The 18,491-nt window shown below is 41.3% G+C and overlaps 1 protein-coding gene across 1 annotated transcript; it reads left to right on the plus strand.

Annotated features, from left to right (window-relative positions):
* Nucleotides 1-6,879: 6,879 nt before the first annotated feature.
* Nucleotides 6,880-7,519, plus strand: LOC108911914 (rRNA biogenesis protein rrp36-like). The gene is made up of 2 exons (XM_018716990.2): nucleotides 6,880-6,958; nucleotides 7,299-7,519. Exons 1-2 carry the CDS (start codon nucleotides 6,944-6,946, stop codon nucleotides 7,485-7,487), a joined length of 204 nt encoding a protein of 67 aa, XP_018572506.1. The 5' UTR covers nucleotides 6,880-6,943; the 3' UTR covers nucleotides 7,488-7,519.
* The last annotated feature ends 10,972 nt before the right edge of the window (nucleotides 7,520-18,491 follow it).

An 18,491-nucleotide genomic window follows, 5' to 3' on the forward strand; every position in this document is an offset into this window, starting at 1 on the left:
GATGTTTCTCAAGCCGGAATTGTACGCCGATCGCGAAGTCGAGCAGGTGGCAAAGGCACAGTAACAGTAACAAAGTCGGCGTGAATGAATTAAAAAAGCACTCCGTGAGACTATAAATACAGTCGCACTTGTTTATGAACCAGATATAGACGTCATTAGTTTGCAAAAAACTAATGTCGTCTATATCTCCTCCATCTCCTCCACCACCGGATGGCCCTTCCACCAGCTCCGACTCCAGCTCTAGTGAGTCGGAGGACGACCACCGCCCCTGCGACGTCCCACGCCGCTCACCCCCCGCCTGGCCCTCCCTGGCCGATGAGCTACGCGAGGTTCCTGCTAGGACTCCATCGCCTGACGAGCCCTCTCCACCCGGGTCTCCCGAACCGGTTCCCTCATCTGATGAGGACGATCCAGTCGATGATGATCCCGTCAGGCTCTATCTTGAATCTCTGGTTCAAGATCCACTTACTGGACCCGAAGTCAGGAAACTTGGCATCAATATTCTCTCTGATGACGCCGCCCTTGTCCACGAATCCATTCGCCAGCTGTATGAGTTGTTATGGACCCCTCAACCTCCCGCTGTTGTGGCCCCTGACGCTCCCAACCCTGCTGTCATCGTCAGGGCTGAAGCTCGCTTCCAAACCAACAGAGCTCGTAGGGCTTATCGTTTTAAGCGCTATCAGGAGCTCTTCGCTAAGGACAAGGCCTCCTTCGCTAACCTCATCTGCCAGGATATGGAACCAGGCGCTGCCATGGTGAGCCCCCCCATTGCCTCGGTCGAGGAACACTACAACGAGGTCTTCGCTGGTGCCTCGCCTGAAGATGGGCATGCCGTCACGGACCCTAGGCCTCACGTCCCGGGTCTGTATGCCCCCCTCGCCGAAGCTGACATCAGGAATGCCATCCTGGATCGACGCGCCTCCAACGCTGCCGGTCCAGATGGCATGTCTGCCGCCGACCTCCGCAGACTCCCCATTAGGTGCGTGGCGGCCCTTTTTAACGCCATGCTTCTGACAAGCCACATTCCGTCTGCGCTGAAGCTATGCCGTACCACCCTCATCCCGAAGGGCGGCGCAGATCTTGCTGATGTCAACTCTTGGCGCCCCATCACCGTGGCCAACATTCTGCTGCGGACGATGCACCGGATGATCTCCAACAGGATGGCAGCTATTCCCATCCACTCGTCGCAGAGGGGCTTTCGTTCGCTTGATGGGACCATGGCGAACACCATCATTCTCCAGGCGGCTATCAAGAACTGCCGTAAACTGGCTCGCCCCTACTCTATCGCCTCCCTTGACCTGAGGAAGACGTTTGACTCGGTTCCCCACAGCTCCATCGAGAGGGCTCTTAGGAGATTCAACCTGGACCACCGTCTCTCCAGGTTCATCATCAATGGTCTGACAGGCTGCTCAACCACCGTCGCAGTCTCTAAGGCCCGTACTGGCCCCCTTCCCATTCTGCGCGGCGTCAAGCAGGGTGACCCCTTATCTCCCCTGCTCTTCAACATGGTCCTTGACGAGTTGATGTGCCGCCTCAATACCCAGCCCACCGGCGTCGTTGTTGACGACACCCCCATCAGTGCCATGGCCTATGCTGACGACCTCCTCCTCCTCACTCCATCACCGAGGGAGATGAAATTGGACGTTGACATCTGCGTCCGCTTCTTCGAGGCCCGTCATATGGAGCTCAACGCCAACAAATGCTCCAGCCTTACCGTGAAGGCCCTTCCAGCCATGAAGAAGCTGTACCTCTCTCAGCACGCCACTATCCACGTTAGGGCAACCCCTATTCCTAACGTGAGTGCGGAGGCCAGCTTCAAGTACCTTGGTCACCGCTTTGGCTTTATGGGCGCTGATCTACCCTCTCCGGACCTTTTACTTGCTGCCCTCAAGAATCTCCAAAGGGCCCCCCTGAAGCCCCACTAGAAGCTCCTTCTACTGCAGGACTATATCCTGCCCAAGTTCCTGTACTCGCTGCAAAACCCTAGAATCGACCTCCGCATCTTGGATCGAGCTGACAAGGCGGTGCGGCGTATGGTGAAGGAGGCCCTCCATCTTCCACTCCAGACGGCCAATGCTCTCCTGTACTCCCGCAGGAGAGATGGCGGTCTCGGCCTGATGTGCCTCACGGCGCGAATTCCGGATGTTCTATTAGGCCGCATCAATCGCCTGACGACTCTCGATTACCCACATATTCAAGCTACCCTTGGGACCGATTACGTCACATCTCTGAGATCCCGCCTAAGTCGTCTCATCCGTGCATATGGAAGTGGAGGATAGCAATTCACCTACTGGCGGCATCGCCTCAACAATGCCCTGAGCGGAGCTGGTCTACCCGAGCACTGCGGACATCCTGCTACCCACAAATGGCTGCGCGACCCCCCTCCCTCCTGGACAGGAAGGGACTACATCCTGGCCGCGCAACTCAGGACTAACACCCTCCCCACCATCGGAGGCTTACACAACACCCGCTTGCCCCTAGCAGCTAAACGATGTCGTGGTGGCTGTCGGCGCGTCGAAACTGTTTCCCTGTCCTGCAGCGCTGTCCCATCACCCATCACCAGCGCATTGATCGTCATGACCATGCTGTCCATACTTTAGCCAGGGCTTGCATCTCCAAAGGCCACCCCACCGAGATAGAGCCCTCCATACGCGGCACTGATGGCCGACTGTACAAGCCAAACCTGGTCGTGCAGTCTGACACCATCCACATCATAGACGTCAGCGTCAATTGGGAGACCCCCAGACCTTTTTCTGACCACTACTACAACAAAGTGACCACTTATTCCACCCCTGGCGGCCTTCTGGACTCCTTGAGGAGGCGTTATCCATGTCTCCCCATCCACGTCTCCGCCATCGTCATCGGCGCTAGGGGCTCCTGGTGTCATCTAAATGACGCTACCATTCAACGTCTTCGCCTTGGGAAAGATGTCGCTGTTTCCCTCATCTCCGGTGTTCTGCATGGAGGCACCATTATCCACCGCTCGTTCAGCGCTGCTGTATGGGCCCCGATCGCCCCCCCCCTGAAGTCACGCCGCCTTTTGCACTTTCCACCTACTCGCCCCCCGGATAGTCCTGTGTTCTTCGGATCTACATTCTGTCTTATATGTCTGTTATTTTGTTCTGTTTCTTTCTCTATTTGAATTCTATCGAGACAAATAAATAAACCTGACATATTTACTTTATACATACATACATGCATACGATTAACTTGTACTAACATCTACATTTGTAATGGGTAATACCCAAAAAGTTTATTGTATCTTGATCAATAAATGTTTCTCTAGCCATCTAAGTGCTGGCGATTTTTGCACATACCATCTCAGACCCCTAACGCCCTCCTATATGCCCGCAGGAAGGACGGTGGATTGGGCCTAATGTGCCTGTCCGCCAGAATTCCTGACATTCTTCTGGGCCGCATCAACCGGCTCACAGCCGTCGATGACCCACAAATTGCTGTTGTCCTGGACTGCCCATTCACAACTTCTCTAACGGCGCGTTTGAACCATATGTCATCCTCTTATGGTTTCGGCGCCCAACAAGCCGCCTTTTGGCGCCAACGGCTTGAAACTTCGTATAGCGGTGCGGGGTTTACGGGACATTGCCAGAATCCAGTGATCTACTCGTGGATGCGCGATCCACCCCCGTCGTGGTCTGGTCGCGATTATGTCCTGGCAATGCAGCTGCGAACGAATACGCTTCCGACCATCGGTGGGCTGCACAATGTGCGGCTGCCGCGTAACGCTCGTGGTTGTCGCGGTGGATGCCACCGCATCGAGACTTTGTCACACGTTTTACAACGATGCCCCGCGACGCATTTCGATCGCATTGTCAGGCATGACCACGTCGTTCGGGCCCTCGCGCGTGCCTGTACCAACAAAGGACTTCCCACCACCATCGAGCCCTGTTTCCGTGAGACAGACGGCCGTTTATACAAGCCCGATTTATTCATACACGGGGAAACTCTACACATAATAGACGTGAGTGTTAACTGGGAGACTCCTCGCCCTCTCATTGACCACTACGATAATAAACTCGCGACGTACTCCACACCCGGACTCATTCAGTCCATCAGAACTCGTTATCCTGGCTCCCCCATCTTCGTTAGTGCCCTGGTCGTCGATGCGCGCGGCACCTGGTGCTCCGCCAATGACTTGGTCATGCGTCGCCTTGGATTGGGAAGCCTAGTGGGCCGAAGCCTCGTATCGGGAGTGCTCCGTGGCGGAACGTTGATCCACCGCGCATTCAGTGCCGCGGTGTGGGCCCCAGAGGGCCGTTGAGTGTCGGTCCGTCCGGTGTCGTTCGTTCTGTGTTGGTGTCGGGTCGTGTTAGCCTTAGTTGTTTAGTTAAGTCCTTTATTTTTAATTTGTAGTTTGTCTATTGTTGCATGTTCGTCATTTTATCATCTCTGTATTATTTAATTGTATTATTTTTGACCATCTTTTAAATTTTCGCATGGCTCCGGGGCTTGCAGGTTGCGAGAACGCATGTGAACTTGTTCATTTCTTTTAATTTGTTCGTGGTTCTGGTCGCCTAGCCCTTGCGCCATGCGTGACTTCATACTTTGTGTTATTTACTTTAAGACTGTCTCTGTATTTTATTTATACCTATGTATTTACTTTTATGATGACGATCCTTGATCCATGTAACTGACTATGACTTTGTACTGGGGCAATACCCAAAAAGTTTATTGTTTATTACCTATCAATAAATGTTTTATTAGCCATTCTCCAGCGGTGTCCGTCGACTCACCACCAGAGGATCGCCAGGCATGACCACGCGGTGCTCGTTCTAGCCCGCGCGTGTCGCGATAAAGGGCTTTTCACGTCTATTGAGCCGTGTGTGCGTGGCACGGATGGTCGATTGTATAAGCCGGACCTCATAGTCCACACCGACTCTGGCATCAACATCATAGACATTAGTATCAATTGGGAGACCCCTTTGCCTCTTCACGTCCATTACACCAATAAGGTCGCGGTATACTCTAAACCGGGTTTTCTTCAGTCCGTTAGAGACCGGTTTCCGGGTCTGTCGGTGACGGCTGGAGCTATCGTCGTTGGTGCGCGTGGTACTTGGTGTTCTCTGAACGACCACGTGCTCAATCGCCTTAGGCTGGGCTATCTGACGGCGATGAGTCTGGTTTCGGGTGTGTTACATGGCGGCACCCACATTCACCGAGCCTTCAGTGCGTCGGTTTGGGCTCCACCTGTCTAGTGTCGGTGCGCGTACGGTGTTGTGCGGCGATGCAGTGCGGCCAATAGCGCTTTTATGTCGGGTTTTATTATGTTAGGTTGAATAGAGTTTGTATTTGTGCAGGGTCATGCACCGTCTTTTATTTCACAGAATGGCGCGCTTGCCGGTTCACATGTCCCAGCGGGGTTTCCGGTCCCTCGATGGGACTATGGCAAACTCCCTTCTTCTGCAGGCTGTCGTTAAATCTTGCCGCCGCGCCATACGACCGTACACCATCGCCTCTTTGGATCTTAAGAAGGCCTTCGACTCTGTCTCACATCATTCCATCGAGCGTGCCCTCAGGAGGTTCGGTGTCGACTTTCGTCTGTCGAGATTCATCATGGAGGGTTGACCGGTTGTGACACCGTCATCTCTGCCCCCGGTGCTCAAATAGGCCCTATTTCTATCCGTCGGGGGGTGAAGCAGGGGGATCCCCTCTCCCCTCTGCTGTTTAATCTTGTGCTCGACGAGCTGATAGAGCGTATTGCTGCCCTTCCTGCTGGCATCTCCGTTGGCGACGTTAGGATATCCACTTTAGCCTACGCCGACGATCTCCTGATGTTGGCTTCGTCTTCCACCGATATGAGGTTCATCCTCGACACCGCGGTGCGATTTTTCGAGGCCCGACATCTGGAATTGAATCCTAACAAATGTTCCGGGCTGGTCGTGAAGGCCTTACCTGCCATGAAAAAAATTTATCTTGCTGTCCACTCTCGATTGCGCGTCAGGGGGACTCTTATTCCCGGCGTTGATGCGGAGGGTTCTTTCAAATACTTGGGTCATAAATATGGTTTTATGGGGGTCGACTCGCCATCCTGCGACGTCCTTCCTGTTTTCCGCATTGCAAAACTTGTCCCGTGAATGAAAAATACCAGAAAGCTTTTGCAGATTTAGCACATCATTGTAATATAACGCAAAATGCAAATGTTATTGAACAATTTGTTTGTGAAATGTATAGCATTCAAAAAAATAAATTGAGGAACGTTAAATCAGTGAACGACGCTCGATTTAGATTATTCATCCAGCAATACAGCATGGTAGACAATATGGAGGTATTTAAAAAATAATATCTTTCGATGCTTCGTCGGAAATCTGTGGATAAATGCTTACAAGAACATTCCTTCAACATTAGATCCAACTGACTATGGATGGACTTTGACTGATAATGGGGAGTTTACGTTCGAATGGTTCGAGGGTCCTGAAAACCCGGAAAACATCAAGGACATTATAATATCAGATGAAAAAGAACAAGGTAATAATAAACTATTATAACTATATTAATTTCGATTATTTTTAAAAGTTTCGAAAATAAAAAAAAATTTTTCAAGNACCAGAAAGCTTTTGCAGATTTAGCACATCATTGTAATATAACGCAAAATGCAAATGTTATTGAACAATTTGTTTGTGAAATGTATAGCACTCAAAAAAATAAATTGAGGAACGTTAAATCAGTGAACGACGCTCGATTTAGATTATTCATCCAGCAATATAGCATGGTAGACAATATGGAGGTATTTAAAAAAAATAATATCTTTCGATGCTTCGAATCTGCCACCATGTTCAAGGGAATTAGAACAGCAAATACAAGAACATTCCTTCAACATTAGATCCAGCTGACTATGGATGGACTTTGACTGATGATGGGGTTTTTATGTTCAAATGGTTCGAGGGTCGTGAAACCCCGGAAAACATCAAGGACATTATAATATCAGATGAAAAAGAACAAGGTAATAATAAACTATTATAACTATATTAATTTCGATTATTTTTAAGTTTCGAAAACAAAAAAAAAATATATTTCAAGTATCTAATAAAAATGAAATGAAATTCAATAAAACGAATATTTAAGTTATATTGTCATTTCAACTAAAACATGAAAAATATTTGCTATTTTAAGAATATTGATTATTTTTACTGTAGGAAAACATGAAAAACATAAAACAACAAGTTGAAAAATGCTTTCAAACTCAATAAACATTATAAAGAATTTTCTGAACTTACTTGACATTTCTTTGTACTTTATAACAAAAATTGATTATGAAATTCGATAAATTATTAATTTTCAAGTCATCGACAAATGATGGAAACGCATCCCAGGAGCCCGAAATTTCCAATGATGAAATTGACAAGAATGATTATTGTGACCACGACGATGAAGATGATGATGATGATGACGATGATGATGATGATGAGGCAGAAAGTGACGATTGTGCAGACCTTAACACCAATGAAACATATGAAGATTCAAGCGATTAATAGTTCTTAATTTACATTATTCCATACGAACTTATTTACATTATTCCATATTCATTAAATAAATGGCAGACTGTAAAAAGGTTATCAGAGTAGCCTTTTATATTTCGTGTGAAATAAAATTTATAAATTTTTTAATTTCATCACTTCATTCTTATTTTTTCCTACTTAATAAAATAGAGTTTAGAGTGCTTGTTTGTATTTTGTATGAGATTGGACATGAGGAAATTATTAAAACAATTTTTTTATAGAATATTCAAATATTTATGCTTTCATAATTTGCCTATAATATCATTCTTTTGTCTCTAATAATTAAATAATGCAGGGAAAAAGTGGCAGACTAAAAAATTGTTTCATTTGTCGCAAAGAGACAGGATTTAATTTTTGAAAAAAAAAAAAGATTTTTTATGCATAGTATTGACACTTGTTTAATCATTCATCGTCTGCTATTCAATATTTAGTATATTTAATATATGAATAATGCAAGGAAAAAATGGCAGACTTGAAAAAATTGTTCCGAGTTATTGAAAAAAAATTGCTAATTGACAAATACGTTAGTAATATTTATATCACTGTAAATCGGCTGCCTTGTGATGTTTCNGAAAGCTATAGTTCCTTAAAGAGTGCACTATTAAACAATACCTTTACAGTAAATTCATTAAAATTCCTTAATTAATAGAGTATATATTGCCTTTAACATCATTTTTAAAACTTTAAATGCATCTCCTGCAAAATCAAGTTTTTGGACTTGGCATAGTTTGGCTCTATATATATATATATCGCTTACTGAATGCAGAACTAGCTTATGTCCATTTTTTGTTAACTTGGGTTTACAAGCCTATCTTAGAGGTCCGCGCATGCCGATATTTGCTGCAGAACTAGCCTAACTTCAATCCGCGGCATCCCCTCCAACCAAATTTCTGACCAACTAGCCTAACTCAAAAGGGTCGCGTCAATTCAGTGCAGAACTATGCTTTGTCGGTGGCACATCGCAAGTCCTCGTGAATTGNAAGTTGAACTGCGTCTGCCTACATTTCAATATATATGAATTCGTATGCCAATAGTTTTATATAGAATATTTATTGTCAAAGTTGATAATTATTCAAGAGGCAGACTTGAAAAAATTGTTCCGAGTTATTGTAACAAAAATGCTAATTGACAAATCGCTTATTGAATGCAGAACTAGCTTATGTCCATTTTTTGTTAATTTGGGTTTACAAGCCTATCTTAGAGGTCCGCGCATGCCGAATTTTGCTGCAGAACTAGCCTAACTTCAATCCACGGCATCCCCTCCAACCAAATTTCTGACCAACTAGCCTAACTCAAAAGGGTCGCGTCAATTCAGTGCAGAACTATGCTTTGTCGGTGGCACATCGCTAGTCCTCGTGAATTGTGGACATAGATTAGTTCTGCATCATAATTATTAAAATATAATATCCCAAGTTTAAATTAATTGTGGACATAGGTTTGTTCTGCATTGTGTGGTATAAGGATATACCCATCATATTTTTTTGTATGCAACATTCGCAATGAGTTCTAGAACCGCGAAAATAATGCAAATGATCGGCAATCAAAAATCTGAAGAGGCCCATCAGAAAACAGGTAAGAAAAAAATGAATTTTGCGNTGCAGGGAAAAAGTGGCAGACTAAAAAATTGTTTCATTTGTCACAAAGAGACAGGATTAAATTTTTGAAAAAAAAAAGATTTTTTATGCATAGTATTGACACTTGCATATTAGGATATTGACACCATCATTTGAAGAGCATGCTTTTATGAATAGGAAAGGTTTTCATTCCCTAAATGTACAAATTGTAAGTAAATCAGGAATAAAAAATAATATCTATACAGTTCTGCAATATAATACATATTAGCCAATTTCTAAACAAGGACACAAGCTATTAGTAATGAGAATAAAATAAGTATAGTTACCCACAACATTTGAAGGGCAAAATTTACTTTAAAAAAGTTTTTTCTATATTCCAATTCGAAACCTCAGTACCTACTTGAGATACAAGCCTAGCATTTTTTTAAATGAATTGTCAGGGTCTTGAATAAACTTGAGTTTAATAACCTTAATATTAGATATCCTACCGTTACTGTGTTTCAGAATACTAATTTGTTGTTATTGTTTTTCCTTTATAATATATTGTACGATATAATATGTATGTTTTTTTTTGTTTCAGATATGTGATGCAAATCTACAAATTTTGTTAATTATTAACACTCGCCATGGTGGAGCTAATCATGATGCTTTTATATGGCGAACATCATTAATTAATGATTATTTGCAAAGACAGTACCAAGAAGGGGAAAGAGGTTGTTGGCTAATTGGCGATTCAGGCTATCCGATTCAACCGTGGTTGATGACACCAATATTAGGTGCCGAGGCAAACACTCCTGAAGGTAGATTCACACGAGGTGTCAGGGTGGTTTCAGAGCAGAAGGGAACGGATGATTGTGGCCGGGGATTTCAATGCCAAGAATGCAATGTGGGGTGGTGAGGTGACGGATGCGAGAGGTGAAGAAATTCACGAATGGAGGGTGGAGAATGAACCGGGAGATCCTCCCAGCTTTTACTCCAACCGGGGTGCCAGCTGGGTGGATCTCGTGTTGAGCAAGGATGTAAGAGTGAATGGGAGGACGGTGGATGAATGGGATGACTCGCTCAGCGATCATCGGTATGTAAGTTTTGAGTTGGAGGTGGATGTAAGGAGGAGTGCGAGTAGGAGAGAGAGCTACGAGGTGTACGGAGCTGATTGGGTAAGGTTTGAAAGGGAAGTGAATGAGAGATGGACGAGAGGGAGACCGGATCTGGGGCGCCTGAGCGCGGAGGAGCAGGGCGAGCTCCTCCAGGAGGTGTGCGAAGAGGCTTGCGGAGCGGTTTTGAGAAAGAGGAACAGAAGGCGGAGGATTGAGAGATTGGTGGACGGGCGATTTAGAGAGGGAAAGAAGGAGAGTTGGGAGGGCTAGGGGAGATGATACGACAGTCTTTAGAATCAGATATTTAGAAATCAGAAACGAGTACAAGAAAAACATCAAAGAGGCATAATTTAGTAATTTGGATAGGGAATTGAAAAGTATGGAAAATAAAGTTTCTAGTTAGGGTCTTTAAATCATTAAGTTGGCAACATTGATTCCTCGGAAGGTAGAAACCTTCCGAAGAATATTAGTCGGAACGTGCCCTTCGTCTGTGTACCTTGCAGTTACAAGAGAAACGACAAACCGGCGCTTATTTATGACAGCACGTGTGATTCGAAAAAATAAATATATTGCCATCAAATAAAATGGAAGAGACTTCTCAAGGTAGGTAAAGTATAGAAAAAAATGTCTTAATACCAGTAATTTATCTAAAATATTGCTAGAGATAAATATTTTAATGCATTATTTACGTATTACATATTAAAGTTTATATATTCTGTCATATTCGGCCATGTAACCTATGCAAATTGTAGTTAAAAGTCTTGTCTATAAAATACAACAAAATTCAGCTGCGCATTTTTGCGCCATTTTTTATGCGATTATTTATAATAAAATAAATATATGTTTTTTGAAAGAGTTATTAAAAATCAATCAAAACAAGCTATTAAAAACGGAGAGAAAGAAATAAATATGTAAATTATACCGATATTGATTATCGACTTCGATATGCAAGAAAAAATTGTCGCCAAAAACTATGGAAGATGTGATATACAAATTTTTGATTTCATATGATCCCTATGTTTCTAGTTGCCAAAGTTGTCCACTAAACCACTAAAATCGTTGTAGATAAAAGTTCTAGATTTATTATCACCTCCATCTGCATCTATAAATAATGAAGAATAAGGTGAAGAAGATGTAGAAAGTACATCTGCCTCTGAGTCAAGTACAGATGTTTGTGACTCCGACGAAGACGATAATTTTTTATTGTAACTTATATGCTATAAAATATTTGTTAAATGTTCAATTTTTATGTATTTACTTAAGTTTATTTATGTAAAAACATCCTAAAAATAAAATTGTTTAAATGTAAATTTCATGAATTTTTAACGTTTTTCTGGTATACAAGATGGCCATATTGGATATGCTATTGTGGATTTTTGATTTCTGACAACGGATTTGAACTCAGCGACCCCAAAAACCCCCGAAAACCGTATTTCAGATTATTTTCTTAATTTTTTTACTCTTGGTCAGGTTATAGGACAATCAAGGTAGCCATATTGGATCCGCCATTTTGAATTTTTGATTTCTGACAACGGATTTGAACTCAGCGAACCCAAAAGCCCCCGAATACCAAATTTCATATTTTTTTCTCAATTTATCGATTTTTGGCCAGGTTTTTGGCTGGTGGTGGTCCCACTGTGGGTCGCCTTTACAGGCCTGACCTTATGGTTCAGACTGATTCCATTAATATAATCGACGTGAGCATCAATTGGGAAACTCCCCGCCCCCTTCATGCCCATTATACAAATAAAGTGGCTATTTACTCTGCCCCCGGTCTCCTTCAAACCATCAGGAACCGGTTTCCTGGTCGGGCTGTTTTTATTAGTGCCATCGTCATCGGTGCTCGGGGTTCCTGGTGCTCCCTTGACGACAGCGTCCTTCGTCGCCTTAGGCTGGACAGTCTGACCGCGATGAGTTTAATGTCGGGTGTGCTGCATGGCGGCACGCTCATCCATCGTTCATTCAGTGCGGCCGTGTGGGCTCCTTCGGGATAGTGTTAGCGATAGTGTTTGTGCGGCTGTGTCCGTGGTTCATGTCGGGTTATCTTGTAGTTAGTTTTATTTCTGGCCTAGCGTTGTTTAATTTTTTCCTATTATTAGTTTAAGTCGTTAGTTTAAATCCATGAGTGTTGTTTGAGCGTTTGCTTGTGTGCTGTTCGTTGTGAATGATTGTGCATGAGGTGTGTGGTTGGTGTTGAATGCTGGTTGTTTGCCTTTGTTGCTGGTTGCGAATGCATGCATGCATGATGCTTATTACCCGGTTGTTTGTAATTTACCTTATTGTATTTATTGTTTAATGTATTGTTTTGACTTTGTTAACATTTAGTGACTTTTACTGGTTTTTTCCTTAATTTTGACCACATACTGACTGACTTATATTTTTCTATTTTTCATGTTTTAGTTAAGTGACACCTTTGTACTGGGTTTACCCCAAAAAGTGTATTGTAACTTCAATAAATAAATATTTAATAGCCGCAAGAACCCGGCCTCTGATCGGGACTATGTCCTGGCCATGCAATTAATATTCAACGTGCTCCCTACGGTTCTCTTGTTGGCTGTTGAACTGACAGCCATCGTTCCGTATACGCTCCTCTTAAACGAGGATGTATTGCTAGTTAAAGTGCGGTTGGGGAATGGCTGGTGGCATGTGGAGTGGTGTTTGTGTTAGTGATGACTTTTATCTATATATCATTTCGATCCATGTAAGTAATATTTTAATAACGCGATAAAAGGTGTCAAGAATGGTAATTTAGTAGGCTCTTCAAGCATTTATATTTTGTTCGTACCGGCTAATCGTGGGCGATAAGGAAATTCCAGCGCTGGTTTTTATCCTTGCGAGCTATTTCTATTTAATTTAAAAAGAACCTATAAATTCCCGGACGCGTATTTCCATTCGGCCTGGTTCCTTTTAACGCGGAATGTCATAATTCTGTATCGTTTCCCATTATGACGTCATCGTTTACCGAATTAGAGTTCCTCTGAGTCGGGAGCGGTGTCTTACGTCACCTGGGGTTACGCTTGCCCTTATTCACCTATCTGCTGGTCTTGAATTCATGTTGTTGTGGTTTTTCTCCTATTACGTGACTGTGAGTCGACCTTACTTGGTGCACGATTGTTCGGTGGTTATTTATTTATAATATTTTTTTTTACCGACACTGCCACTCGTCCTACACGCCGTGCCAGTGTCGGTATCGAGTATTGTTTCCATGACAGTGCTTCTAAGCCATGAGCGGTTCGCGTGTGGGTGAACACCTGCGATTTAGATGGATGTTCCGGCTGTTCAGCTGTTCTGCGCCTGTCCACGAGTCTGGTTTCTACACCTTACTGAAACGATCACTCCTCCCTTCGCATCCCCGGCTTATCCGCCGCCTATATCTTGGATTGTACCCCAGCAAGAGTTTTTACCTTATCAGCGTTTCCTCGAATATTTTGCGAGTTCCCGAAAGTTTCCGGGATCTCGTCCGACCGGCCTAATAACGACCTGACCTTACATGATATGGATGATCCCACGACTGACCTCTCGTGCCTAATTTTGGCAGATCGTTTGTCACTCAGAACGGCCTCTTGCTCCACCAGAGGCGCTATTGTCGGCAGCCAGCTATAGCCGATAATGTTGCTGCGGTTTCTCCACCCACNCGGCATCCCCTCCAACCAAATTTCTGACCAACTAGCCTAACTCAAAAGGGTCGCGTCAATTCAGTGCAGAACTATGCTTTGTCGGTGGCACATCGCAAGTCCTCGTGAATTGTGGACATAGATTAGTTCTGCATCATAATTATTAAAATATAATATCCCAAGTTTAAATTAATTGTGGACATAGGTTTGTTCTGCATTGTGTGGTATAAGGATATACCCATCATATTTTTTTGTATGCAACATTCGCAATGAGTTCTAGAACCGCGAAAATAATGCAAATGATCGGCAATCAAAAATCTGAAGAGGCCCATCAGAAAACAGGTAAGAAAAAATGAATTTTGCGCTTTTAAACACAATTTTTTCTCCTACCGTACGTAAACTCGCTCTATGCATCAATCATTGAAATCGTAAATCGCGTTTTTAAAACAGTGCGTAAAGTTGATTACCTTTACGCACTAGTGCATAAAGTAAATGATTACATCTTTTTTCTAAAAATTTTAGTATTGCCGCCCTTTGTTGTACGTGGCTCAACAAAAATTTTTATCAATCGGTAATCTTTAACTTACAACTGCAAAATTGTATTGCATGTATTGTATTTTTAGATACACAGAAATGTATTAAAGATGCAAATCAACCTATTAATACAACTACAATACTTCAATCTTCTTCGATTGTTCCAATTTTCGACACCAAAGATGATGATTTACCAAAAATAGGTAAAATTAACTAAGTTTAGTTTTAGATAAGATTTGTCTACATTACGTTTTTTAATATTTCAGACATTATGCATACGCATGAACCTCCTTCGAAAGGCTTAACTCGTCTAATGGAACTAAGTGCCACATTACAACCACCTTCGTTTTTAATTCCTTGGGAAAGTTCGACCTATTCCAAACCTCTTCAAAACAGCTTTACAATACCAGAAGAGGCCCCATCAAATGAATTTCTGGCGGTAATTCATTCCATTATGACAGAATTCAACTGTGAACAAACAACAGAAAAAAATGATATACAAAATGCCAAGTTCTCAAATAATAATAATACCAATTCAATAGATAATCTCTCAATCGGTCTTAGAGGTCGTACTGATTCAATAAGGAATCGGCGTACTTCCTTTTTAGACAACGATTTGTTACTTTCTGATTCTGAAGAAGATCCGTTTGCTACTGATAGTGATTCGGACTATATGCCATCACGAAAAAAACCGTCAGCTACCGGACGAGCCCCAATAACAGGTAACGAAATTTCAGCAGATAGTGACAATGAAAACACACCAACGACTTCCAAGAAAAATACAAGAAAAAGACTGCGAAATCTAAGTAAGTGGCGAAGAAATAAAATCAAGAAATCTCGAAATCTTGGTGAAGAGTATACGGACTGGAAAGGCAATAATCATCTAAAAAGGCAAATGAAACCTACCTGTACCAACTGTAGACAGAAGCTTTCTGAAGAAGAGAGAAGTCAGATTTTTGAAAATTATTGGAAACTAGGAGACGTAAACAGGCAACGTGATTTCATTTCCAAGCATGTAAATATGTCAGAAAAGGTAAGAACACGGTTAAGAGAGAAGAATAGAAACGAAAGTAGCAATGAAGAAGAGAATATTGCAAACGAAGATGCTAAGGAATTAACAAAGAAAAGGAGAGACATTTTCTTTTAAATATTCGTTTTATAGCCGGGGAAACAAAGTTGCAGTATGTAAAACTTTTTTTTTAATACCTTGGGAATAAGTGCTCAGGTTGTTAAAACTGTTTTTCAAAAAATGGGAAGTACAGGTGTTGTTGCAGAAGATCGACGAGGTAAAGTGTGCAAAAATTCTAAATTGGATGATTCCATCAAGCAATCGGTAAGGGACCACATCAATTTATTTGAAACTATTGAAAGCCATTACTGTCGAAAAAATACATCGAAACGTTTTTTACCGCCAACGCTTAATATATCCAAGATGTACAGCCTCTATCTCGAATACTGTGAGAATCGTAATATCAAATCTGCTACCGAAAGTATTTACAGAATCATTTTCAACACTGAATTTAACTTTTCATTTTTTATCCCTAAAAAAGATATTTGCGATGTTTGTAACAAATATAATGAAGGCACAGTAGAAGAAAAAAATGAAATGGAGTTAGAATTTCAAATACATATGAAAAACAAGGAAACCGCAAGACAATTTAAAAACGCAGACAAAGAAGAGGCTAAGACAAATAGTGAATTGTGTGCAGCGGTTTTTGATTTGGAACAAATTCTTCCTGTTCCAATGTCGAATGTCGGCTTGACTTATTACAAACTTAAATTGTCGACATACAACTTTACGGTATTTAACTTAGCTAATGCTGATGGCTTTTGTTACATGTGGTACGAATCGATCGCAAAAATGGGAAGCTCAGAAATAGGCAGCTGTTTAATGCGTTTTATTAATAATAATTTACAAAATGGAATAAAGCAATTTTCTTTTTTTTTCTGATAATTGTTCAGGACAAAATAGGAATAAATTTCTCTTTAGCATGTATAACTTCTTAGCTCAAAAGCATGGTATCATTATTAGACACACTTTCTTGGAAAAAGGACACACGGAAACAGAAGGCGACTCGATGCACAGTGTAATTGAGAGAGCTTCCAAGCATATTCCAATATTCACCCCTGATCAGTGGTATACCTTAGTACGAACAGCAAAAAAAAATAAGCCCAATCATGTTATTGAAATGGACAAAGAAGATTTTTTTGATCTAAAAATTTTTGCTCAGGAGACTACTTTAAATTGGGATCGCGATGAGAACAATGAAAAGTTATATTTAAATAAAATACGCATTATTGAAGCAAATAACAAGTTTCCGAACCAAATTTTCTTTAAATATGATTATCAAGAAGAATTTAAAAAAAATTAATGTATTACAAAAAGGTAGAAAGAAACTTGATATCGATATAAACAAAATTTAAATAAAACAATGTTATAAAGAATTGCTTCCATTAACCAAAAAAAAAAACATGAGCATCTACAATTTCTCTGTAACAAAAAAGTAATACCCGTTCAGTACCATGATTTCTTCTCGAATTTACCTTATTCTTCTTCAAGCAAAGGTGATGATTCGGAATGAAATTCTAAGTATTCTTCGTTCAAGTTACTGTTGAATAAAGTTTTATTTGTTTGTTTTTGTGTTGTCGTGTAAGAGATTTTTTACTTTAACCAAAACTTGTTTTCTTATTTTTAGTCATTTTTTATTAGTTTCTATTTTTTTGTTTAATGTTTATAATATTTTTATTACTTGTTTTGCACAATAATAATTACATATTATTGTGGAATTTATTTATGCAATAAATGTTTTATTAGATTATTGTTTCGTTTTCATTTTAGTTAATTAGGGTAAATGTACTCAGATTAGAAGTAACCTAAGTCCTTTCTGTGCATAGTTTGTCTAATCCTATATGGACATAGATTATTTCCGACAATGATAAAGTATCCTAAGTCCATAAATATTAATTTTAATAAATGTATCTTAAAAACCTTAAAAGAATCAAAGAGGGACTTGAAATCCTAGGATATAAAAAATAAATCTTTTTAAACTTGGTTTTAGTTTCAGAGTAAATAAAAAAAAATGCTCTCCTGTAAAATTAGCATTTTGTGACATAGAATAGTTCTGCATTCAATAAGCGAAATACGTTAGTAATATTTATATCACTGCAAATCGACTGCCTTGTGATGTTTCGTTAATTTTAGGCTAAGGATAGACTACAATGTAATTGGCAGACTTGAAAAAATTGGTTTTAGTTACACGTTTGTTATTGCAAACTAATATTATTATATTTCACCCTTGTACTCGAGTAAATCGTCTGCCAATGAGATTTTTATGAATTACACAATCCTGCCTTGTACTTCAATAAATGGCAGACTATAAAACGTTGTTCCGAGAAGCCATTTTTAAATGCAAAATAAACTCATTGTTTAAATATGAGTTTGTAGGTTTCGATGATTCTAAAGTATATTTATTTACACCTTGCGGCTGTAAATATGTCTCCTATCAAAGACAGCCTTGAAAAAATTGTCCAATTTTTTCTGTCACCAGCGCCCGGTCTAAGACGTGTTTTTCACAGAAACCCATGAGCATTTTGAATGTCTAACATTCGACTTAGAGAAGACGTTACCTCTGCCCGGAATACCCACAAATATAATATTTTATAAAAGGCAACTGTGGGTGTATAACTGCGGCATACATTCGGGTAAAAAGAAGCGAGGATTTTGTTATCCTTGGGTTGAGGGAACTGCAGGAAGAGGGTCACAAGAAGTAGGTTCTTGTCTTTAGAGGCACATTTCGGAACACCTTGATGAAAATGTAACAGAACTCGTTTTATGGAGCGATTCCTGTGGGGGCAGAATCGGAATATCAAAATAGTACTAATGCTGAAGTACTTACTAAATGACCATCCCAATTTGGAGATAATAAGACTGCGGTATTTAGTCTCAGGTCACAGTTATCTGCCAAATGACGATGATTTTGGAAAAGTTGAAGCGGCTCTGAAAAAACAACGGAGATTGTATACTCCAGATGACTACTTTCAAGTGATGAAGAGTTGCCGAAAAAAAAATCCTTTACTTGTTATTCCGATGACAAATTCAAGCTTCCTTGGAACAGCAGAAACAGTGGAAAATAATATCACAAATATAAAGAAGGGTGT

This window comes from Anoplophora glabripennis, unplaced genomic scaffold (assembly GCF_000390285.2).
Source record: "Anoplophora glabripennis isolate ALB-LARVAE unplaced genomic scaffold, Agla_2.0 scaffold786, whole genome shotgun sequence".
NCBI classification, from domain to species: domain Eukaryota; kingdom Metazoa; phylum Arthropoda; class Insecta; order Coleoptera; family Cerambycidae; genus Anoplophora; species Anoplophora glabripennis.